This window comes from Crinia signifera, chromosome 9 (genome assembly GCF_055691185.1).
Source record: "Crinia signifera chromosome 9, ASM5569118v1, whole genome shotgun sequence".
NCBI classification, from domain to species: domain Eukaryota; kingdom Metazoa; phylum Chordata; class Amphibia; order Anura; family Myobatrachidae; genus Crinia; species Crinia signifera.
The window spans coordinates 142,206,537-142,231,387 of record NC_139225.1 but is presented as its reverse complement, the minus strand read 5'-3'; the positions used below and the strand labels follow the sequence as shown (position 1 = coordinate 142,231,387).

General features: G+C 46.6%; 1 protein-coding gene across 6 annotated transcripts in view; it reads left to right on the top strand.

The window, feature by feature from the left end:
* The window catches only part of DDR1 (discoidin domain receptor tyrosine kinase 1), a 64,425-nt gene extending 39,951 nt beyond the window's left edge, over positions 1–24,474 (top strand). For 5 of the 6 annotated variants that reach the window (XM_083160016.1, XM_083160019.1, XM_083160015.1 and 2 more), the window contains 15 exons: positions 5,108–5,336; positions 5,430–5,577; positions 5,795–5,897; positions 8,170–8,356; positions 8,460–8,706; positions 9,382–9,540; positions 10,094–10,251; positions 10,347–10,557; positions 12,447–12,548; positions 13,156–13,388; positions 17,551–17,678; positions 17,981–18,187; positions 19,303–19,537; positions 21,088–21,237; positions 23,106–24,474. In XM_083160016.1, the coding sequence (XP_083016142.1) occupies positions 5,108–5,336; positions 5,430–5,577; positions 5,795–5,897; positions 8,170–8,356; positions 8,460–8,706; positions 9,382–9,540; positions 10,094–10,251; positions 10,347–10,557; positions 12,447–12,548; positions 13,156–13,388; positions 17,551–17,678; positions 17,981–18,187; positions 19,303–19,537; positions 21,088–21,237; positions 23,106–23,264 (2,656 nt within the window). In that variant the 3' untranslated portion in view covers positions 23,265–24,474. The remainder of the gene's footprint in view (positions 1–5,107; positions 5,337–5,429; positions 5,578–5,794; positions 5,898–8,169; positions 8,357–8,459; positions 8,707–9,381; positions 9,541–10,093; positions 10,252–10,346; positions 10,558–12,446; positions 12,549–13,155; positions 13,389–17,550; positions 17,679–17,980; positions 18,188–19,302; positions 19,538–21,087; positions 21,238–23,105) is intronic. The other variant, XM_083160017.1, reaches the window with a different exon arrangement.
* Positions 24,475–24,851: the final 377 nt, after the last annotated feature.

Sequence of the window (24,851 nt, the reverse complement as noted above, 5' to 3'; positions counted from 1 at the left end):
GAAACTGTAATCCTTCAGCAGTATGGTATACGATAAAGACAGGGGCCGCCTACTGCGCTTATCCCATCCATCTGTCTGTCTGCATGTACTTAAGAAAGAGGCCGTACACCTGCATAAATAGCTTGTAATAAAACTGTTTTGATGAAATGTATAATGGACAGCAAATGGCTGGTAGGAGGACTGCTATCCCTCTCTCTCCCTCTCTCTCTCTGGGTGGAATGCACTAAGATCCGCAGCCACAGTCCGCCACACATCACCGGCTATTTCATAGATAAGTAACGCATATGCACTAACCTATGTGATAATTATTGCAAATGACAGCTCTTGCATTAAGAGCTGCCCTTTGCGTTGCGCCGGCGATGTGCAGCAGGTCCCCGGCAGCTCTGCAGCGGCTCTGGCTCCCCTTCCCTCCCTTACCCAGTTGATGCTCCTGCTGCTGCAGGTAGGTGGGCTCCGCCTCCTCCTCCCTGTACCGGGAAGAGGATGTATAGTGCAGGGAGGAGGTCACTGGTCCGGGCAGCACAACACTGTGCTGCCCAGACACAGGTGAGGGGGGGTTGGCGAGGGTCCATGCGAGGCATAGGCTTCTATTGGGTATCGCCAGTTTTTGCTGGTGATATCCCCCGCAGCGAAAACCATGTTGCTATGAAGATATTATTGGGCCGATTCAGACCTGTCCAAATTCGTCCCGCAAAGAGAGGAAAATCTAATTTGATGGTGAGTAACCATGGATTGAGTTTTCCTCTGTGCAGCAGAATGCGAGCAGATGTGTAAGTGTACACACCCGCTTGCATCGTAGCGCGGGGATTCGGGCGGCCGGGGGGTGCATTCGGCGGGGCTGCGTTTACCTGCTCGCTTTGTTCCATGGCAATCCAAATCCTGTGCACTGATTGTGTAATATGAGGGGCACAAATAAGTCTGGGTTACCTTGCATTGTGACTAATATAACAATATGTTTTTAGATTGAATTCAGTAACTAGAGGTGTGGGCCATACATTCCCGGAAATATGGCAGCTAGCCACAAGCAACTGTTGAATTATTTTCGGCGTAAACCATTCTTTTCTGACAGAGGCCATAGGTATTCAGTGATGTTCTATGACCAAGTACATCTGCTCAGTTTTGTATCTGTCATCACAGATATTATAAAACAAGTCTGACTCAGGTAATGTGTAACTACTAAGCACGGACTCTTACATACAGTACTTCTTATATAGTTTACATTGTAAATTACAGGGTGGAAGGTCACAATTTATGACATATATCCTGGATGGGGAGAGGGACAACGTGTGTGTTATCAGTACACTATAAAATGTTTCTGTGCTGACACATGATATACCGACGCATGCAGCGCACCAGTTTGTTATGTATATAACATGTTATGTACAAAAAATAAAATGACAGCAGCAGGAATCTGTGGGAACTGACAAACTATATGATTATCTGCCGCCAGCCGATAAATCATTTATACACAGATTGGCTGCCTGAGGGCTTGGTCATATCCTAGCAGTGTTTTGCCCCCTGCAAAACACTGCAGTGTTTTGCCCCCTGGAGAGTGATAAGCAACCAGCCAATCAGCTCCTTTCTGTAATTTTTCAAACCCAGCCTGTAACATGGCAGGTACGAGCTGATTGGCTGGCTGTTTATCACTCTCTGCTTGAAGCATCTGGCACTAAGCCTGATCTGCACAGCTACCGGGGGCGTCCACAACACACAGCAATACTCTAACTATTTTAATCAGTACATTAACGTCCATTAAGTGGAACTTGCAGAAGATCGCATTTGATCATAAAACATTGGGCACTTTTTTGTGACTTATATTGTACAACACCAGCAATGCGCAGAACCCTGTCGACATTTTTGGATAAAGCTAAAGATACAGTAATGTGGACTAGTGGTGCTGTAACTGTGCTCACTTGTTTTTTTATAAGCGTAGTAACCATGGGAACATTCTAATAATGACAGCTTCACTGAACGTTCTCACGGAGAAGATTGTGCTGTTTGGAAGCCATCTTGTTATGACTTGCCTGAGAATGCCTTTATATGTGTCACAGTCATCGTGTGTTCTGTATTCTGAGAAAGTCTTAGTCAGAACATTGAAATAGAAGTTCTTTATACTAGAGGGGGATAACAAGACATGACTCCATATTCGTCTCCAGTTACATGGGTCATTGACTGTAGGTTCTGCCCCATTTCTCTATTGCATCCTATAAATGATTGACAGAATCTGATTGGTTGCTATCGGCAATATCACCTCTTTTAATTTCTAAAAGCGTCAGTAAATTTACCCCTTTCACCTCGCAAGTGGCGCTGCAGTAAGTGCTTTTACCAACATTGTCCCAATGGAGGAAAAGGAAGGGACTGCAGTGCAGCTGCTGGGAGAGGTCATGTCTGCTGTCGGATCCTCTGTGCGTCCCTCCACCCTGTCAGCACCTGTGAGGAGATGGATGGAGGAGCCCTCAGCAGGCTATGTGACCTCTCCCAGCAGTGTGACCGTGTCAGGAAAGCCACTAGTGCGGAAACAGGGGGACATCCATTTTGTAGTATATCCATGTGATGGGATGGAATCGGTACATCTGCCAGACCAGACTTAGGTCTACAGTCATTAGGTCGACGCCGGAAGGTCAACAGGATTAAAGGTCGACATGACTTAAGGTCGACATGGGCCAATGTCGACATGGGTTTAGGTCGATGGTCATTATGTCGACATGAGTTTTTCACTGGTTTTTGACCCGAATTTTGACACAGTCAACATGGACACAGTTGGAGTTGAACAGCAGCCCCTCGCTTTGCTCGATTCGCTCGCAATGCTTCGGGCACGGTGCCTCGCGTATTTTATTCTCCCACCATGCCCTAGTGGATGGTAGGGCATGAAATACTGCCTGTCGGCACATGTTGGCTCAAAAAACAGTGAAAACCTCATGTCGACCTAATGACTGTCGACCTAAACCCATGTCGACATTGGCCCATGTCGACCTTAAGTCATGTCGACCATGACCCATGTCGACCTTTAACCCTGTCTACCTTGGGGCCAGTCGACCTTCCGGGGTCGACCTAATGACTGTCGACCTAAGTGTGGTCTGACAGATGACCGTTTCCCGATGGGATATACTGGGAGCACCAGGTAAAATGATGCCTAGTCCGCCATATTGCTCAGGGCTGTTCTGCTCTGGTGGCTGTGAGCAGTTCTGGTGGTTGGTCAATAGTTTGACAGCCAATCGATTGACACCATATGGTCGACATAGTCAAACGGTCGACAGGTTCAAATGACCGACATAACAATGGTTAATACAACATATAGTAGACACAAGGTATTGGGACTTTTGCCGTGCTTGAAGCATGGTAAACGAAGCCACCCATACGAGGTGCACTAATTAGGGTTCTGTGTGCTGAAACATACAAAGTAACACACACACAAAAAAACATTAAAACTTGTCAACCATTTCCATGTCGACCGATATGCTTGTGTGTAACTTTCTCCAATGTCGACTATTTGGGGTCGACCTAAAGTGAGGATGTGGCCTATTATGTTGCCGGGAATTGTGGGCTGACTGTATAATGAGGCAGCCTTAGAAATGTCAGCTATATCTCCCTCAGAATATTTTCATCAGCCTCTCCCCCCACCTGCTGCCCCCATCCCTCCTTTTCTGGCAGCCATCTCATTTCTTTGCTATGTGATGCAGGTGAAATGGAGGAGGCTGATTCAGCAGACAGATGCCCTTATAGATTAGGGAGAAGAATTGCCCATGTGACTGGGATAGAGAACGGCGCTGCCTGCCAGCGATTCTGGTAGTCCTTTCTCCCCTCTCGTTGCAAAGGGCAGATTCCTGGCTTAATGTGTTTTTGTCGTCTACACACACAAGAGGTCATTGATGAAGGGCACTCAAAGCACTCAGTATATAATAATGTCTCAGCAAACTATATTGTGTGTGCCAGGAGCGTGCCCAAGCATACATATCACAGATCCCAGTATCCTGGCGCTGGAGTACCGCCATTTTCAATACATATGCAACTTTATGGATTGATTTTATTATCAAGGAAGGTGGTGCTATAGAACTTCCTTTATTATATGTACAATTTCTCGTCGTGCGCCTGGATTGAGTGACCCTCAAGGGAGAAGAAGCAGAGAGAGTGGGCCTGTTGGTGGGACGGGAAAGTCAGAGAAATCCCATTTCCCCAGTATAACCGAGGCGTCCATTAATGGGGTAGCAGTCAATTTACGGACGTATTTACCAAGGTCAATATACCGACACCCAATGACCGCCAGTAAAAATACTGACACTGTTAATATACGTACATTTATTATGCCAAAATGTTCAATTGACCGTCATAGTCTAAATACCGACATTTTAACATGCCGACATGTCAACATGAGTTTTCAAGCAATTTTAGCCCAACAACAGACTTTACATACTTTACCATCCCAGTGGACCTGGAGGGGGAATATAATGGTGTGCCGAGTGCAGTGAGGGGACACCTACGTTGACATAGACACCAAAAAAATGACAGAAATACATATCGGCATGTTACCTGTCGGTATATTGACTGTCTGTATTTTGAATGTCGGTCAACGGGTGTCCGTATAATAACTATCGGTAAAACATCCGTCAAGAAATCATACTGAACCCCATTAATGAGAGGATTAGTCTTATAAAAGTTAGGAGCTGATTGGCTGGTACTTTGGGGTATATTCAATGCGGGCAGCGAGCCCCTGACGGCGAGCTATATGGCAAGCAGTGCCGATAGCTCGCCGTCAGAGTATTCAACGCCATCCCCTTTACTCGCCGTTTCCACCTCGCTGGTTCTTTTCAGCAAAGTGGAAACGGCGAGTGTGGCCATCAAAACGGAGGGGCTCGCCACAAAATGCAGCGGAATCCTTGCCGTCCTATTGCGGCGGGGATTTTTTTTCAAAACATTCAATACAGCGAAGGGGAGATGGCGAGGATGGGTTTTCCTTGCCTAAAAACCATCCCTGCCGTATAAACCCCCTCCCTGCCCACAATGAATATACCCACTTTATCTCTGTCCACTTTATCACTCTCCAAGGCTTAGTAAATAGTGTAGCTGAATTGTTGACATAAATTACCAAAATGCTCCTCTCTTCTCACAGGCTAGAAAGTAACGATGGCGATGGCGCCTGGTGCCCGGCTGGACCCGTCTACCCCAATAACGAGGAGTACCTGCAGGTGGACCTGAGAAAGCTGCATTTCCTGACCCTGGCTGGCACGCAGGGCCGAGATGGAGGAGGCCTAGGGAAGGAATTTGTCCGACATTATCAGCTGCGCTACAGCCGTGACGGCTACAAGTGGGCGCTGTGGAGAGACCGGTGGGGAAATGAGGTGAGGTGAGGGGGTGGAAGGGAATTTGTTGTCTGAGCATCACAATGTAGAAGTATTGTAATGAATACAGTGTGGGTCTGTTCCATGTTACAGGTGATTGTAGGAAATGAGAACACACAGGACTCCGTGCTGAAGGACCTGGGGCCTCCGATTATTGCACGCTATGTCCGTTTCTACCCCATGGCTGACCGCGTCATGAGCGTCTGTCTGAGAGTAGAGCTGTATGGGTGCGCTTGGCTAGGTGAGGCGCTGCCATGGGTGCTCTCCATGGTCCTGTACAAATAGGAGGCGCTGCCATGGGTGCTCTCCATGGTCCTGTATTTGTACCTGGCAGTGACAATCACCCTGAGTGCCTTATTGGTGCCCAGGACATTGTCCTCTAGCACTGCCCTAATATTCCCCCTTATTCTGTCTTCTGGTGTTCTCTTCCCGGTAATGACTATTTCCTCCCCTCGCAGATGGTCTCCGCTCTTACACCTCTCCCCCAGGAAACGTCATGAGCCTTCCCTCAATGGTGGTTAATCTGAACGACTCTACATATGATGGACTTACTGCTGGAGGGTATGTGAGGAACCTTACTATGAGATGTGTGCACACTACTACACAATGGCATGTATACACAGTACCTCACCATGATATGTGTACATACAGTACAGTACTACTACACCATGCCATATATACACACAGTACCTCACTATGAGATGTATACACACCACACCATGCCATATATACATGCGGTTCCTCACTATGATATGTGCACACACAGTACCTCACTATGAGAAATACACACTCTACACCAGGCATGTCCAAACTATGGCCCTTCAGATGTTGTGAAACTACAAGTCCCATCATGCCTTGCCACAGTTTGCTATTAGGGAATGCTAAAACGATTGTAAGGCATGCTGGGATGTGTAGTTTCACAACAGCTGGAGGGCCGCAGGTTGGACATGCCTTCTCTACACCATGCCATATATACAAACAGTACCTCACTATGGGCGGGATGCACTACATCCACGGCCCCTCTCCGCCGCACATCGCCGGCTACCGCAGAAATAATTATCGCATATGCACTAACATATGCGATAATTATTGCAAAGGACAGCTCTTGCGTGAAGAGCTGGAACTGGCATAACCAGACCCCCCCCCCCACGTGGTGAGGCCCTAGGATTGGGGCTTTGCTGCATACGAAAATGCGGTAAAAACCCTGAAGGGGTTTTTTTTTTTTTTTTGGTTAGTGCATCTCGCCCTGTGAGATGCATACACACTACTACACAATGGCATGTCTGCACAGTACCTCAGTATGAGATGCATACACACTACTACACAATGGCATGTATGCACAGTACCTCAGTATGAGATGCATACACACTACTACACAATGGCATGTATGCACAGTACCTCAGTATGAGATGCATACACACTACTACACAATGGCATGTATGCACAGTACCTCAGTATGAGATGCATACACACTACTACACAATGGCATGTATGCACAGTACTTCAGTATGAGATGCATACACACTACTACACAATGGCACGTGTGCACAGTACCTCAGTATGAGATGCATACACACTACTACACAATGGCACGTATGCACAGTACCTCACTATGAGATGCATACACACTACTACACAATGGCACGTGTGCACAGTACCTCAGTATGAGATGCATACACACTACTACACAATGGCACGTATGCACAGTACCTCAGTATGAGATGCATACACACTACTACACAGTACCTCAGTATGAGATGCATACACACTACTACACAATGGCATGTATGCACAGTACCTCAGTATGAGATGCATACACACTACTACACAATGGCACGTATGCACAGTACCTCAGTATGAGATGCATACACACTACTACACAATGGCACGTATGCACAGTACCTCAGTATGAGATGCATACACACTACTACACAATGGCACGTATGCACAGTACCTCAGTATGAGATGCATACACACTACTACACAATGGCACGTGTGCAGAGTACCTCAGTATGAGATGCATACACACTACTACACAATGGCACGTATGCACAGTACCTCAGTATGAGATGCATACACACTACTACACAATGGCACGTGTGCACAGTACCTCAGTATGAGATGCATACACACTACTACACAATGGCACGTATGCACAGAACCTCAGTATGAGATGCATACACACTACTACACAATGGCACGTATGCACAGTACCTCAGTATGAGATGCATACACACTACTACACAATGGCACGTATGCACAGTACCTCAGTATGAGATGCATACACACTACTACACAATGGCACGTATGCACAGTACCTCAGTATGAGATGCATACACACTACTACACAATGGCACGTATGCACAGTACCTCAGTATGAGATGCATACACACTACTACACAATGGCACGTCTGCACAGTACCTCAGTATGAGATGCATACACACTACTACACAATGGCACGTCTGCACAGTACCTCAGTATGAGATGCATACACACTACTACACAATGGCATGTATGCGCAGTACTACTGTTTGCCTCTTTTGCAGGTTGTAAAGGATATTCTCGAGGTTATTGATTCACTATAATCATTACATGTTGGGGGGTCAGGAGGCAGGATCTCCACAGTTACAATTTCTGAGCTCTTGACTGTGATTGAGCTTTGTCTTTTATCAACCTGTCTATGTAGGTAGGAATTACGGGATCGGTAATTACCAGCTACTGAGCCGCGAGTGGTGGTTAGCGTCTTAGCATCTCACCATCCCCAGAGATTGTCCCTGCGTGCATACATATCACAGGTGCCATTATATCCCTTCTCTCTGTCTCCCCCTACAGGCTGCACTATGGTGGGCTGGGGCAGCTGACAGATGGTGTCATTGGTGCTGATGACTTCCTCCATCACAAGGAGCAGGGGGTGTGGCCTGGTTATGACTACGTTGGCTGGACTAATGCAAGTTTCCCATCAGGGTACCTGGAGATGGAGTTTGAGTTTGATGCTCTCCGAGCATTTACATACATGAGGGTGAGTAGTGTGTGTGTGTGTGTGTGTGTGTGTGTGTGTGACGCTGTATACGATCTGTGATCTGTCTTCAGAAACCAGACTGTGTCCCCTCATTCGCTTCTAGGTGCACTGTAATAACATGGGCTCCAGGGGGGTCCAGATATTCCGCCGTGTGGACTGTTACTTCAAACACTCCTTACACACCCCATGGAACCCGCAGCCCATCACCCTGTCTCTGGCATTGGATGTCCGTGACCCCAGTGCCCGCACGGTCACTATCCCGCTGGGTGGCAGACTTGCACGAATCCTCCGCTGCCACTACTACTTCTCCAGCAAATGGCTGCTGTTCAGCGAAGTCTCCTTTCTCTCCGGTGAGTATTGTCTGCATTCACTCTGTACCACACAGATCACATCCCTATGGCCCATACAGAAGTACACGTCCTTTTCTGCTGTGACGTAGGAGGAAGTCAGGGTGCCAGGCAGCCTAGGCTCTCGCTTAGGGCTCAGTTATTGTTCATAAGACAAAGAGATGGGAGCAGAGGTCTAAAACCATCATGTCGCCTTGGGATCTAATCCAGCGCTGAGACACCCCATTAATCTGGAGCAATTCCCAGTATTTGATGCTTTACGGGTATGCAAGGCGTTTCCATAATAATGAGGAGGCGTTCCCATAATGAGGAAACTCAAGCGAAAGGAATAGTTGAACATTCACATCGGTCCCTGCCCCAGTGGAGCTTACAATCTATATTCCCTACCACATGTACACGCACACACATTCATTCCAGGGTTAATTTTGCTGGGAGATAATTGACCTACCAGTATATTTTTGGATTGTGGGAGGAAACTGGAGTACCCAGGGTTCATTCTCCACACTCATGGATGCAGTGGGAGATAAAGGAACATGTGCTGTGACAAACGCGATAGTTACATTGTGAATTGTTGCTATGGGATACAGCACCTTGTCCTCTTTTCTTCTTTCTCCCAAAGTTGTTTTGAGGGGTCAGTGTGTTGGGTCTTTTTGATTTATATATTTTTGTGGCCTACAGATGTTCTGGACACATCCCAGCCGGAGGAACTGAACCCGCTCCCTCTCCCCCATCCCAGAGAGGAGGTAACTGCCCGTCCCGCTGTAACAGTCTTACCCCCGGGAACCAGCCCGCGGATAACTTTCAGTACGGTGGGAAGTTTCAGCGAGAGCGTTGAAGGTGAGGACCTGGCACGTCAACTGTAAAGCCTTCGAAGTCGTAACTATGTGCCACAGTCTAGTGCAGTGGTTCCCAACCCTGGTCCTCAAGTATCCCCCCAACAGTTCAAGTTTTCCAGGTCACCCAGGAGGTGCACAGGTGCACTCATTACTCACTGACACATTTTAAAAGATCCACAGGTGGAGCTAATTATTTCACCTGTGATTCTGAGTGGAGACCTGGAAAAACGTGCACTGTTGGGGGCTCCGAGAACCAGGTTTGGGAACTACTGGTCTAGTGGAGCCTGTTCCCAGAAGACTGGAGATTACTATAGCAACAAACATTGGACCAGCGCCATATTAATGCCCATGGCTTTGAGCATATGGTTGCGATGTCAAGGTGTCCATATAGTTTTGGCTATGTAGTGTACCTATGTCTCTACTTTACTCCTTCATGTGGTGTGTGCTTCTCTGCTTGCCGTTAATCTCTGTTTTTAGCCTAATAGCCTTTCATATCATTCATTCATTCATTATTAGTCTGACTTATTTGTCCGTCATATCTTTCCTCACCACAGAGGCTGTCAGTGTCGACAGGATAAACCTGCCAATCGTCAAGGATGACACTAACAACACCTCCATCCTCATTGGCTGTCTGGTGGTCATTATCCTGCTCTTGTTGGTAGTCATTATCCTGATTTTGTGGCGGCAGCGCTGGAGGAGGTTGCTGGGAAAGGTAGGTGGTGGGTGATGAGGGCTGGAGGGAGAAGGTAGGTGGGTAAAGGCAAAGAAAACAACGGCCATCTCATGTTTTTGCCCTCCCTCCTACAGGCCCAGCACCGTCCCTCAGACAGCGACCTCACCGCCCACCTGTCCCTCCCCTCTGACACTGTGGTCATCAATAACACCCAGAACCTTTCACTGACGTCTCGCCACGGAAACCGCTATGAGCGCATCCTAACTTCAGAAGGAGAGTACCAGGAGCCAAGCCACAACCCCCTGGCCAAGATGGCCACCCTCAGCCCCAGCACGGACGGCGCAGGTGAGAGAAGCTGTAGGAACAGTGCACATGTGTGCAGAGGGGGTGTGCATGTGTGTTGTGTCTAGTGGTGGGTATATGATATGTAAATACTATGTGCATGCATGTAGGGGTATATATGTTATATAGCTGTACACTAAGTGCATGACACTTACAGTATATGTATTAAGGTGAGTGCGGGGTTACAATTAATGCTGTTTTACCTATAAGTACTGGTTTTGGTGTTATGGTAGTCCTAACCTGTATGTACTGCTTTGCTACGGTGGGGTAAATCACCGGTATATTCTCTAATAATAAGGAGCGGAACCTGTTACTCTAAAGCTGGTGTGCCGATGCAAGTCTAAAATTTCCCTGCTGGGTTTTGCTGGGACTTGTTGTACCACAGCAGCAGTAGAGTCACAGGTTCATAACGTATAATGCTAACAATAACAATGTAATGTGTGAACGTCCCGTCTACTTGTCTCATAAAGCAGAACAGGACAGCAAGCCCTCACATATAAGCCAGGCTTATTTCACCCTTATTTACAAATGCAGACCATTAGGCATGCTAGACTTGTGCATAGGGGCTGCCCCGGTATGCAGTCACATTACCGACAGTCAAAAACCATTGGCCGACAATCAGAATGAAGACACGTACATCAAAATACCGACATGCATTATGCCGACATGGTCAATATGTTGACATGTTAAAAAGTTGATGTTTTTTTTTTATTTTATTTTTACCGACTTGTTCATAATTTACCATCCCAGTGGGCACAGATGGAGAATATAATAGTGGCGCCAAGTGCAGTGAGGCACCGTGCCCGAAGCATGGCGAGCGCAGCAAGCCAGGCCAGGGCGGACGTGGTACACATATACGGTGTCTATGTTGACCTTTGTCGACATAGACATAAAAAAAGAACACTCATGTTGACTTTTTGACATGTCAACATTTCGATTGTATCAACATTTTAACCATGTCAGAATGTGTCGTGTCGGCATTTTGGCTGTTGGCATTTTGACTGTCTGTAAATCATACTGAACTTGCTGCCACACCTGGGGGGGAGGGGTGTGTGTGCAAATAAAACATTTTATTATATTTCACTGGTAATGAAAATGAGAGAAGAAAATAAAGTGGCCATGCTATCTAGATGCAGATTGCAAAGAACGTTCTATGCTTATTGTGGCTTCTGGATATGACAGAGCTTAGTGCACCGAGAGCTTTGTGCCTTCAGGCTCCAGCAATAATTGTGCAATTATACCAGCCACTTGTCTCCGGAGTCATAGGAGGACAACTGCAATACACCACCCATCTGCGGCCAAGCAGGCAAGTCGGTGCAGATAGATTTTACAGCACTGTTTAAAAGAACAGATTTAATTTTGCAGAGCGCGATTATTAAAATAAGATAAAGGGGGGAAGTTTCAGGCATTATAGACTATACTCCATCGGAACTCATTCTCAGGGACTACAGAAAAAGGACTTGATCTTTGGGTCTCGTCAGACACCCAGCCTATGACGTTCCTTCGCCAAGCGTTGCCGCTGTTGAGGTTTGTGTATAGAATAGTGAATTGTGCTTAAGGAGACGCCAGGGACCAGAAAAGGTGATATATGAAAATGACAGACTCAGATGAAATAGTAGCAATAAGCAGCCGTTCAGTGTGACCCTCTTGGGTCCAGTTTTGCTCTACAATTGCTGCATAGAATCTGCTGGCCCACCTGTATCCAAGCAGGGATCATAGTGGTCTGTTGGCCTATTGCAAGTTGCGTGACTGGTGTATGGGGCACTTCATCCTCCAGGAAAGTCTATGTTGGGAACATGTGTGTGTACATTGTGTGTGTATATGTATCATGTAACCCGGTGTCTGCATGATTATAGAGGTGTACACTATATACTCTGCATGTGTCTCTCCAGCTCTGCTGTTAAACAACCCAGCCTATGAGCTCCTGCTTTCCACTCACAGCCGGCCAATCACTGAGCCTGGCGGCCTGCAGGCTAAGCAAAACAACAGCCAGGGTAAGGGGCTGTCATATCGGAGCTGTGCTCAAAACAAAATAGCCGGCTCCAAGCTATATACCTCTATGATCTCCGTTTCACTGTCTCTCCCTGTCTCTGACGTCTCGAGGACTCGACAGTCCCGGTCACCTCTGTGTCTCACCCTATCATATACTATATATATATATATATATATATATATATAGGCAAAGGGTCTGTGATCTGGAAAAGCTTGGGGAATGGGGTCTCCCGGGTAAAGGTCTTTTTTCCATGATTTAGAGCATATGCCTAAAACATACTAAATTGGAATAAAAAATGACCCCTGTGCTTCCACACACATTGGATTAGCAGTGCTCCTCACAATGACAAGTAATGTCTGGGAGTATATGATACTAAGGGATCGTCATTCTAATTCTGATTTCCAGATGACAGACCCCAGGCCATACCTGTAATTCAATCCTGATACACATTGTAAGAGTAACCTCTCTTCTCTTTCCCACCTTATTACTCCATTCTTCCCTTACTACCACTTTCCTTCTTGGTGTCCTCTGTTTCTCCATTTCATTCCCAACCATTGTGCCGTACCCCTCTTTTACCCCATACCCCTGTTTTCTCTCCCTCTCTGCAGACGGGGGGTACAGAGAGCTGGATTCCCCTAAGCTGCCCGTCGTCTGCCCCCCTAGCGTTCCTCACTATGCAGAAGCTGATATAGTGACCCTGCAAGGAGTGACCGGGGGGAACACGTACGCCGTACCTGCCCTCACCGCGGACTCGCTCACCTCTAAGGAACTGCCCCTCAGCAAATTTCCCCGGGGGCACTTACTGTTCCGGGAGAAGCTGGGGGAAGGGCAGTTTGGAGAGGTAAGTGTTTATATCACGATAAAAGCCACAAAGTTTGTGAAACAACCGTATAGGGGAGATTTATCACAGCTTGGAGAGTGGTAAAGTAAAAACCAAGATAAAAAAACCTTGTAACAAGGTGAGCGCTTAACTACAAACTATAATTTATCCTGACTTTGAGTGTGGACAACTCAGTTAAGCTGCCCCCACATACAAGGGATCAGAGCGCGATAACCCACAACCTATCAATACTAAAGTAAAAACCAAGTGCCACATAACTGTCATTTTTAAATATGACCGTTATCAGCTGATTGACTGGTACATTGGGGTAGATAAAGTTTACAAAAAGATTTTGAATTCACAACCAGTGCACTCCCAGGTGGGCAGCAGATGTGTACAGGAGATATAGAGGAGGTAATTCCACAACCCCTCACAACAGAACAAACTAGAGCAATATATGTAATATCTCCAAACACTTGTGCGCACCAAACCTTCACATGTGCATAGAGAAAAAAAATTAAATTAGCTTATCTCAATCCAGCTGGTTATATGTCAATCCTCTCTCCTAGTCTCTCGGTTTGTATCATGAAAGAGAGAAATATGTAGCCACCATAGCGTAATTCAATTTTTAATACAATGTTACACACATGGTTAAAAGATAAAGGAAAGAAATCCTTATAATCACAGATCACAATTACCATAAAATGTTGAGAACTTATATGTAAAAAGTTCTCTAGACGAGCATAAAATACATTAAAAGGTGATCCACCCCAGTCCGTCCAGCAGAGCCGGCCTTAGGCATAGGCCAACTAGGCAATTGCCTAGGGCATTTTGAATGCCTAGGGCAGGGGCAAACGCAGGATTTTCAGAAGGGGGTTTCCAAAAGGGTGGAGCAAAGCACGGAGATGGACACTTGTATCGGGTAATATAATAATATATTAAATTTAATAATAAAAAAATATATATATATACATACACACACACATATATAAATATAACAGCGGTGTAGACCCCTGGGAATAGCAATGTATTGGGGCCCCTACCGATCCTCCATCGGTAGGGGTGGGTGAAGCTTTGATGTCCTGCTGGTGGTAGGGGGTATTATATCCACCGCTCAGCATGTAGGGCCTGGATCAGTAATTTCCACTTATTACCACTTTACTGCACAGATGGTGGGAGATGGGGTGGGAGAAGGGGGCATTGGGCTGAATAAAGGGGCCCTTATACATGACTTCCAGGGTTATACAGGATGTTTAATATGCAGATGAGGGGTGTATACTGGAGTGGGCTTATTATTCATAATTTTCTGGGGGGAGGACAACTTGCTTGACTGCAGATATCTCCAGTTCCCGGAAATAGATTTCTTAGATTTTAATTAAAAACTAGAGAATCCCACCTACCAACTGCTACTGGGGACTAGGGGATCAGAGTTCAAGAGGCAGCGCAATCTGCCAACGAGAATATAAAACTACATACCAGGTGTGTGGAGCTGGAGCAGTAACCAGCTGCTGGATATCTCTGGTTGTAGGCATAGTAGAGACAAACTACTAGTGTCCATCAAAGGATGAGAGTCCCAGCTTTTGGAATATACCATCAGAAACACTCTAAGTTAGACAGAACCTGAAATATCTGACTGGGAATAGCAATTAACAGGCTTGGATGGGGACCACTACTTTGAAGTCAGATATCTCTGGTTCCCAAGGGCCGATTTTAAATATTCTTGTACCCATGAAAAGAGGGGACCCTCAGCTTTAATTATATGGTCCTTAGACTCCTAGGGGGGTTTCTGGGTACTCAGAAACCCCCCCTGCGTGCGCTACTGCTAGGGGCATCAGCAGCTTCTGCTGATTAAAATGATATGCAGCATGCCTATATTCTGTGTGTGAGTGAGGCTGTATCTGCATATGAAATAGTGTATTCATGGAAATCACTGTAACATAGCATTCCGTATGCAGGTACAGCCACAGTCGCTCACAGAATATAGGCATGCCGCATATTATTTTAATCTTTGGAAACTCCTTGTGTGTGCTGGTCATAACAATGCAAATAAGACGAATTTTCAGCAAAAAAGGCACCCAACGTTAGCAGAACTGGCCAGGAGCTGCATGGCTTATTGAGTTAAGATGTATGAGGAAACATCTGTATACAAGCAGAGGCAGAGGTCACAGTGTTAGCGGCTGTGCGAGTGCTGTCTGTGGGTGGGTTGGTTGTGCCATAGTGTTCGGCATATGTCTAAGGGGCATTATTTGTGTCAAGTATAAACGCATTATTAATGTGCGACATATGTGTAACAGGCATTATGTGTGTCATGTGTATAAGGGCATTAATAATGTGCAACATATGTGTAAGGGGCATTATGTGTGTCATTATGTGTATGAAGGGCATTAATAAAGGTTGGCATAATGTGTAAGGGGCATTATGGTTATAAGGACATTAATAATGTGTGTCATGTGTAAGCGGCATTACTGTGTGGTATTATCAGGGATGCTGAGAGAAAGGGGTAGGGGGTACAAATTACCCAGGCAAAGTCTGATGGAAGGGCCCAGTGGGGGCCCCGGGCCCCCTCCCTTAAGTCAGCAGCAGCTGAAGCTCTTCTCCTCTGCCCAGCGCACACTGCTTTGTGCTGGGTTGCAGTGTGGCCATGGAGGTGCTTAAAATACAATATTTTCTCAGGATTTTTTTCTAAGGGTATAATGTGAATAATGTGAGGAAAAATGTATATAAGGTAAAGTGGTACTACTGTGTGATGTAACGTGAATAAGGGACACCATCGCATGATATAATGTGAATAAAGTTGCACTACTGTGTGACATAATGTGAATTGGGGGTACTATTGTGTGGCCATGCCCCTTCCCAGCAAAAACACACCCCTGTTTGGGCTGCGCACCAAATGTGTGCACTGTTTCTATTTAAAATATTGCGGGTAGGAGCACCAAAATGATGACTGCTATGATGACTGTTGATGGTACTGGGAAAGGGGAGCAGGGTCAGAGGCGGAACTAGTAGGGGGCACCAACCAAAATCTTGCCTAGGGTGTCATTTAGGCTAGGGCCGGCTCTGCCGTCCAGCAAAGAAGAAAGAAAGTCTGCAAATTACCGGATTTTGTGGAGAACTTAAGATGGACTCAGTACTCATACAGGCAAAGTCTTGTGGCTACACGCCGTTTCTGGAACCCTGCAGACAGTCCCGAGCAGCGTCTATTTCTCCTTGTCCGGAATTTGAAGTCCCATTCAAATTCCGGATAGGATGATTAATGCAATCTAGGGCTATGAAAACCTGCCCTATAGTGTTTATAGCCACTCACCTTACCTGCCTTGATAAAGACCATGGACATGGTCGAAACGCATCGGTCTACACTAGAGGACCACGGAGACCCACCACCAGGACGGAAACAAGGAGAAATAGACGCTGCTTGGGACTGTCTGCAGGGTTCCAGAAACGGCGTGTAGCCACAAGACTTTGCCTGTATGAGTACTGAGTCCATCTTAAGTTCTCCACAAAATCCGGTAATTTGCGGACTTTCTTTCTTCTTTGCTGGACGGACTGGGGTGGATCACCTTTTAATGTATTTTATGCTCGCCTAGAGAACTTTTTACATATAAGTTCTCAACATTTTATGGTAATTGTGATCTGTGATTATAAGGATTTCTTTCCTTTATCTTTTAACCATGTGTGTAACATGGTATTAAAAATTTAATTACGCTATGGTGGCTACATATTTCTCTCTTTCATGATACAAACCGAGAGACTAGGAGAGAGGATTGACATATAACCAGCTGGATTGAGATAAGCTCATTTCATCTTTTTTTCTCTATGCACATGTGAAGGTTTGGTGCGCACAAGTGTTTGGAGATATTACATATATTGCTCTACATTGGGGTAGATGTATGAAGCAGTGATAAGGGAGGAGGAGTGAGCCAGAGGAGAAGTGGCCCATGGCAACCAATCTGCTGCTCTGTATAAGGTTATATTATGCAAATTATAGATGTTATTTCAGTGCTGATTGGCTGCCACGGGCCACTTTTCCTCTGGCTCACTTCTCCTCCCTGATCACTGCTTCATACATCTACCCCTTTATCTCTTCTCCAAGCTATGATAATTCTCCCCCATAAATGGTATTAGTAGCTCCTTTCCGTTAAGCTACACAGCTATATCATGGTTACACGTCTTCCCTGCATTTCAGGTTCACCTGTGCGAGGTTGTAAATCCACACGAGCTCCCCGTTCTGCAGTTCCCATTCAACATGCGCAAGGGGAGGAGTCTCCTTGTGGCTGTGAAATTATTACGGACAGATGCAAATAAGAATGCCAGGTAAATGCAATTACTAACTCCTATGTCCTTACTATCCTGCTCATCCCATACTAACAGGCACCTAAACCATTTGGATTGGTGTAGTGCACACAGGGGGAGAGGTATCAAGCCTTGGAGAGAGCTAAAGTACCAACCAATCAACTTTAACTTATCATTTTTCAAACACAGCCTGTGACATGGTAGTTAAAAGCTGATTGCTTGTCATTTTATCCAATGTTTGATACATTTCCCCCACAATGACATCTCATCCTTCGTTCTCTCACCTCTCCTCTCTTATTGCCCCCCCCCATGCTGGTCAACAGAAGCGATTTCCTGAAGGAGTTGAAGATTCTGTCCCGTCTGAGTGACCCCCACATTATCCGACTGTTGGGTGCCTGCCTGGATGAGGACCCTCTGTGTATGATCACAGAGTACATGGAAAATGGGGACCTCAACCAGTTCCTGAGTTCGCACCAGCTGGCTGAGGTGGATGAAAGTATGGAAGAAGGACACAGCCCACCCTGTATCAGGTGAGAGAACCTCCACTTTCATATTCATGTATTTCATTGCATGCCAGCCCTGGCCTTTGCGGAGGGCTGTGATCTGGGCCTGCAGCTCGGAGGCGTTTTGCTACGCTGTTGTATAACAGTCTGCCTTCCACAGTACTAGGGCATAGACTAAAGCTACAATAGTGGTGTATCCCATAGCAACCAATAAGATTCTACCTATCAATTCGCTATTGCATTCTAAAGAATTACAGACCTAATATGATTGGTTGGTATGGGAAAGTCTTAAGGCCCCCATACACTATGCGATTTTGGGACGATTTCATCCGTTTGACACTTTGGGCCGATAACCGGGTGAAATCGGCCCAAAAGCTCAGGTGTGTGACATCTGATCCGATCTGGACCGGATCAGGGAGGTCGGACGGTCAGTACATAAGATCATGTCTGACCTCCCTGTATATATGCCTGACCGGGGGAGCAGTGGGGCGGACGGTCATCATCATCATCTGCGGGACACCGGGGCGTGCAGGGGGCGGCCAGTCCTGGCCGGGCGGTGAACGCAGATATCATCAATGGGACGGGTAGTGCAGTGGCGGGCATTCGATTTTTAAAATAACCTGTCAAATGACTGGCCGTTCTCTGATTGGCTGAGAGAGCTCTCAGTCTTGTCTTCTTAGGACAAATTGGCCTAATGTATGGGGGCCTTTAGCCAATCTACTCCTGAGTCTGTTGATACCGACGGATGTGCAGAAGATAAAATATACACGTAGTTGCATTCTCCTCAGCTCCCGGTTAGTACATAGCTTCGGGTACTTTCTGCCTTCATCTCTAATTCTGGTGTTATAGAATTACTATGAATAGATCCGCAGAATTTGGCTGCATTATATATGTAATGTATGGCTGATATAGAATGAGTTAATGGCCAGATTTATTAAGCCTATTGAAGTGACTGGTTCATTATCACTGTCCAATCAGTTCCTAACTGTCAAGTTACAGGCTGTGTTTGAAAAATGACAGTAAGGGGCTGATTCAACGGTGATTAAGTACCAGCCCCTTTAACAGTTCACTGGGCTAAATACATCTGCTCCAGAATGCTACCGGTAAGGCTTACCCATAATCCTTTTCTGTTTCACCCCCAGTTACCCCAGCCTCCTCCATGTGGCCTTGCAGATTTGTTCCGGTATGAAATATCTGTCATCCCTCAACTTTGTGCATCGGGACTTGGCTTCACGAAATTGCCTGGTGGGAGAGAACCTGACCATTAAAATTGCCGACTTCGGCATGAGCCGCAACTTGTACGCTGGAGATTACTACCGGATACAGGGCCGGGCTGTGCTGCCGATCCGGTGGATGGCCTGGGAGTGTATACTGCTGGTGAGTGGCTGGGGACGGTTCTAGGCTGGTTTAGATGTCAGTTCAGAATGAGCACTAAAAGTGAAAATAATGGGGCTGATTTGCAGATAAGCCAGCCGCCTTGCACACATATGGCTGCACCATCCCAATCAATTGGCCTGAAGAGGCAGCTGTTCCATCTGATGATTGGTAAGTTCGTACACACTTACCAATCACTGTTCGATGTGTCATGCCTGACTATACAACTGGGTCGGCATTTACATGTTCACGCCCGGATTTGATGACAGTCACCGGCCCATACACAGCACGATATGCCAATATATCTTCAGGTATCTTGGCCATTGGCTGTGCTGAAGGGCAGACGTGACATGTAAGCAGACCCCTGCAGTCTAGAGCAGGTTGACCAAACCGGTCCTCGAGTTCTACTAACAGTTCATGTTTTCCAGGCCACCTGTGGATCTGTAGAATATGTTGGTTAGAAATTACAGCTCCCTGCTGAGGCATAGCAGCGCGATCTTCTCCCCACCCGTCAGGGCAGAGCGGCGCTGGCTTCTTCCTCCAGCTCCCTGCTCAGTGCTCAGGCATAGCAACGCTGATCTTCTCACCTCTTCCACCCGCTGGGGCTCAGGCCGGCGGCAGCGGGCCACAGTAGTTCTGTCCCTGCTCCACGCACAGCCCCGCCCCCTGTAGCGGCCTCCTGTACTAGATATGTCTTCAGTGCAGGAGGCCAGCGTCCATGTTCCTAAAGCCGCGCCCGGCGCTGCTGTCATCAGGAGGAGGATAATACACACTGGAGCACCAGACGGCCCGCAGTGCTAAATGATTATGCGGCCCGGGGGCACATGGCACCCTGCCCCCCGGCCCAGCCCGCCACTGCTCATCCAGGGCGGCCGGACAGTGGCGGGGGTTGGGCCCCCTGGCTCAGGGGCCCGGTCGCAGGTGCGACCGCTGCGACCCCTGTAGCTACGCCACTGGCCATCCCTAACTTTTGGTAGATATTGAAGACCTATTTGGCTACCACTGGTCTACAGGAATTCATTTTATATAACTGTTCATACTTGCCTACCTGACCCTCTCCTTTAGGGAGAAGATGCTCTGTTCCTGGACTTCCCTGGTAATGTATGACTGCCATCACCTGTGGTGAGCTAGGTAATTGATAAGAAAGGTGTCACCACACACAGATGATGGCAATCCTACATTACCAGGGAAGCCCAGGAACAGAGCATTGTCTCCCTCATGGAGGGGGTCAGGTAGGCAACCGTGATATAACATTATCTTCAAAAAAGATCTTGATTTAGTTGCTACCAAACTCGGTCCCTAACAATCCTGGTTGAGCACAGATAATTAAATCAAATTGCCTGAGGTACTAATTAAGTCTCCTGTGCTCAATTATGAATATCCTCCAAACCTTGGCTATTCTAGTGCCTTGCGGACCACGCCTGGGAACTGATTGGTTAATGGGTATTTGTCTCCGTCTCTACAGACTACACTTCAGGGTCCTCTAATGCCCTCCCACATTCCCTAACCAGCGACTATTGTCATATTAACTCTTCCCTTCCCCCTTTGCACAGGGTAAATTCACCACTGCCAGCGATGTTTGGGCCTTTGGTGTGACATTATGGGAGATTTTGATGTTGTGTAAGGAACAGCCATACGGGGAGCTGAACGATGAAGATGTTATTGAGAATGCCGGTGAGATCTTCAGAGACGGCAAGAAGCAGGTGAGCACCGGGGCGGTGTAGGTGTGAGGACACAGATAACGGTGATACAGGGAGAGGTAGCTATACAGGTTACCACCCACTTTGATATTTGACAATTCTGACAGGGTCTCCAGCTTATTCTGGAAATAAACCGGATGGGTGATGCAGCTACGATGCTGGGTGTTGTAATAATTCGGTACTTCTTTACTTTCACGGCACCACTAGATAGGACAGATAGGATACTAGATAGGATACGATTTTGTATGCGATTTGACATAAGATATCGCATAAGATATAGGATAAGATTTACTATCCATTTCATTACCCCACTATCCACTAGGGCGTGGAGTTGATTTTATATAGCGTGGCGAGCGTAGCGAGCCACCGAGCCCGAAGCGTGGTGAGCCCCGCGAGGGGACACGGAATGTATTTTATGGAATTGCATGCAAATGGCATGCAATATTGGGGACTTGCTTTGAAACAACATCCGTGTCTGCTCGCCACGCTTCGGGCTCGCCACGCTATATAAAATCAACTCCCCGCCCTAGTGGATAGTGGGGTAATGAAATGGATAGTAAATCTTATCCTATATCTTATGCGATATCTTATGTCAAATCGCATACAAAATCGTATCCTATCTAGTATCCTATCTGTCCTATCTAGTGGTGCCGTGAAAGTAAAGAAGTACCGATAATTCCTCTACTGTGAGAGGCAGAGGAGCTGTGACCAGTGCTGTGGGTGTGGTCAGTGCAGTGAAAGGCAGAAAAATCTAAAGTGGCACCTAGAAAAGCGCAAAATTAATAATGTAGGCCAGTGGTCATCAAACGCGGTCCTCAAGGCACACCAACAGTCCAGGTTTTAAGGCTCTACAATCTTAGGCACAGATGACTTAATTTATATGTCAGTCAGCTTCATTATAGCATCTGCAAAAGTGTTGATAGCTATAAAACCTGCACTAATGGTGTGCCTTGAGGACCGCAGTTAAGGACCACTGTTGTAAAATATCCGATGGTCATGTATCCCTCTACACAGGACGGACAGCCACTACAGCTGCTGCCTTGGCAGGAATGTCCTTACTCCATATAAAACACCAATGCACTTTTTTGTAGGGATAGTTATTAAATGGTTCACCATTGTTGGTTTCTATAAATGGCAGGAAACCATCAACAGATACCACTGATGGTTTAAACTATATCTTGGGTATCACATGATGGTGTCATTCCAATCAGTGAAGGGGGGTGGGGCAAGGAGAACACCATCAAACTTCTGCTATCGATGGCTTGAGAAACATCAGTAACAAACCATGGTAGAGTCAGCGATGCCCATTGGAGGCCCTGATGAACCCATTGCCATGCCGCCCTGATCACGCTTATTGTGTAGGGAGCATCTAATAGAAAGATTAGGGATCATATTAACCAAATGTATGATTTGATTATGTGACCAATCATCTAAGCAGGACAAGTTGTCCATGGCAACCAACCGGCCTATAGCCATCATTAATCCAGTGTATTCTATACAATGACAGCTAGAATCTGGTTGCTATGGGCAATGTCGTCACTTGTCCTCTATAGAGATTTGATGCACCGCCCTCATAGTCATATATAGGAATTGCTGTAAATCAAGCATGGTATATTGTTTTAAAAGGATAATCCATACAGTAGGTTCTCAATCTTGGTCCTCAGGGCCCCAACAGGTCATGTTTTCCAGGTCTCCCCACAGAATCATAGGTGAATTAATTAGCTCCACCTGTGCATCTTTTAAAACGTGTCAGTGAGTAATGAGTGCACCTGCCGGGTGACCTGGAGAATAAGAGCAGCTGGGGTCCTGAAGGCAGAGTTTGAGAACCACTGGAATAATCCCATATATTTGCCTTCTCTCTGCCACTACAGATCTATCTATCCCGGCCTCCGCCTTGTCCTCCATCTCTGTACGAGTTAATGCTGCGGTGCTGGGACCGTGACTGCAGGGAGCGGCCATCCTTCCAGGACATTCACGCTCTGATGACATCGCACGCCCTCTGCTGTTCCACTGTGGAAGTGAAGGAGTGAGGCTCTGTCTGGAACTCAACACTCCTGCGCCCTCAATGAGACACCACCTTAACCGTCTCACCTCTCTATCTGTTCCCAGGGACTGTAATCCTCATAAATGGAGGTATAGGATTTAGGAAACATTTCATTTAATCCTGAGCATCTACCCCCTAGAACTGTCTCCCCAGTCATAAACACTGAATCCTCCAATTATAGGGCATGCTACGTCCGATGCATACAATGTGAGCGCTGCACCCTGCTGTACTCCAATACACTGAGACTGCCGTGGCTGCAGCCTGGGTACTAGATTAATACTTTTATATTGCCATCACCAGTACAGGCCACACCCACTTCCATTGCCAGAAACTGGCTGCATCAGGGCTTTTCCAAGTTCCCCTCTTACTTAAAGTTACCTAGAATGTCTTTCACCAGTGCATGCACTTTACCGTCTCCTTACATTGCTGATAGAGGGGGAGGAGGGGGAGTTTTACCAATGCTTGGAGAGAGATAAAGTATCAACTAACCTTGAACTATATCTTACTGTACGTTGCGTGGAGTCCCTACGTCTCAGTTCCTAGTCTCTTTTCTAATGTTACGACATTCCACCTCTAGGATCCCCCTTATACAATATAACTGTGTAGTCTTGTTACCATGCCCCTGGGGTGCATCCTGTTACACTCAACATAATGGTAACTAGGCCTTGCCACTGCGGTCACCCAGCCCCCCTCCTCCCGTGCACCACACGTCTTACTGCTAGGGTACACTGGGCACTGCTGTATACTTTTCTTGCTTATATGCACCAAAATCTGGGATGGGATGAAGGATTTGGTGTCCGACATACATAAGATTTCTGAATCGAGTGCTTGTTATTTCAGGAATGTTAAATATGAATGGCATCCTTCATCCGACATCTCCTCGGTAATCCCACTCACTGAAATCCCTATTGTACGGTGGGGTGAGCAGAAAGCCTCCCTCTCCGAGATGCCGTCCATGTGTGCATCTGCTGCTGTACAAACCCAGTGGGCGGACAGCCATCCATAACACTCCCATGGTATAACAGATGCCGTATTGGTACACCCATTTTAATACATACCAGCAAAGAGATTTAAGATTTTACATTTGGTTTGACGCCAACGGACACTCCATCATTTAAGACAAAGGGTGAAATTTAATAGGATGAGAGATTCAGAAAGTGAGAGATTTTGTAAGAAATCTCCAGGTTTTTTTTAAAGCAGCAATCATGTACACTGCAAAACCAGTTTGATTTTGCGGTGTAAATGATTGCCGCTTTAAAAAAACTGGAGATTTCTTACCAAATCTCTCACTTTCTGAATCTCTCATCCTATAATGGGTAGCCTTGAAAACTGGACTGTTAAGGTGCGTACACACGGGGCAATATGATCGCTGGCAATATATTGCTCAGCAATCATATTGCCCCATGTCCTGTTTTCATCTGCGACCAGAGATGGTCGCAGATGAAAATTTAAACACTGCTGGGTGAAGAGGCAGGGGATGTCGCTGGTCGGAGGAGCATGCTCCTCCGACCAGCGACCATTCAGGGGCTGAAAACGGGAGCGCGCACCCGGCGATTTATCGCTGGTGCACACT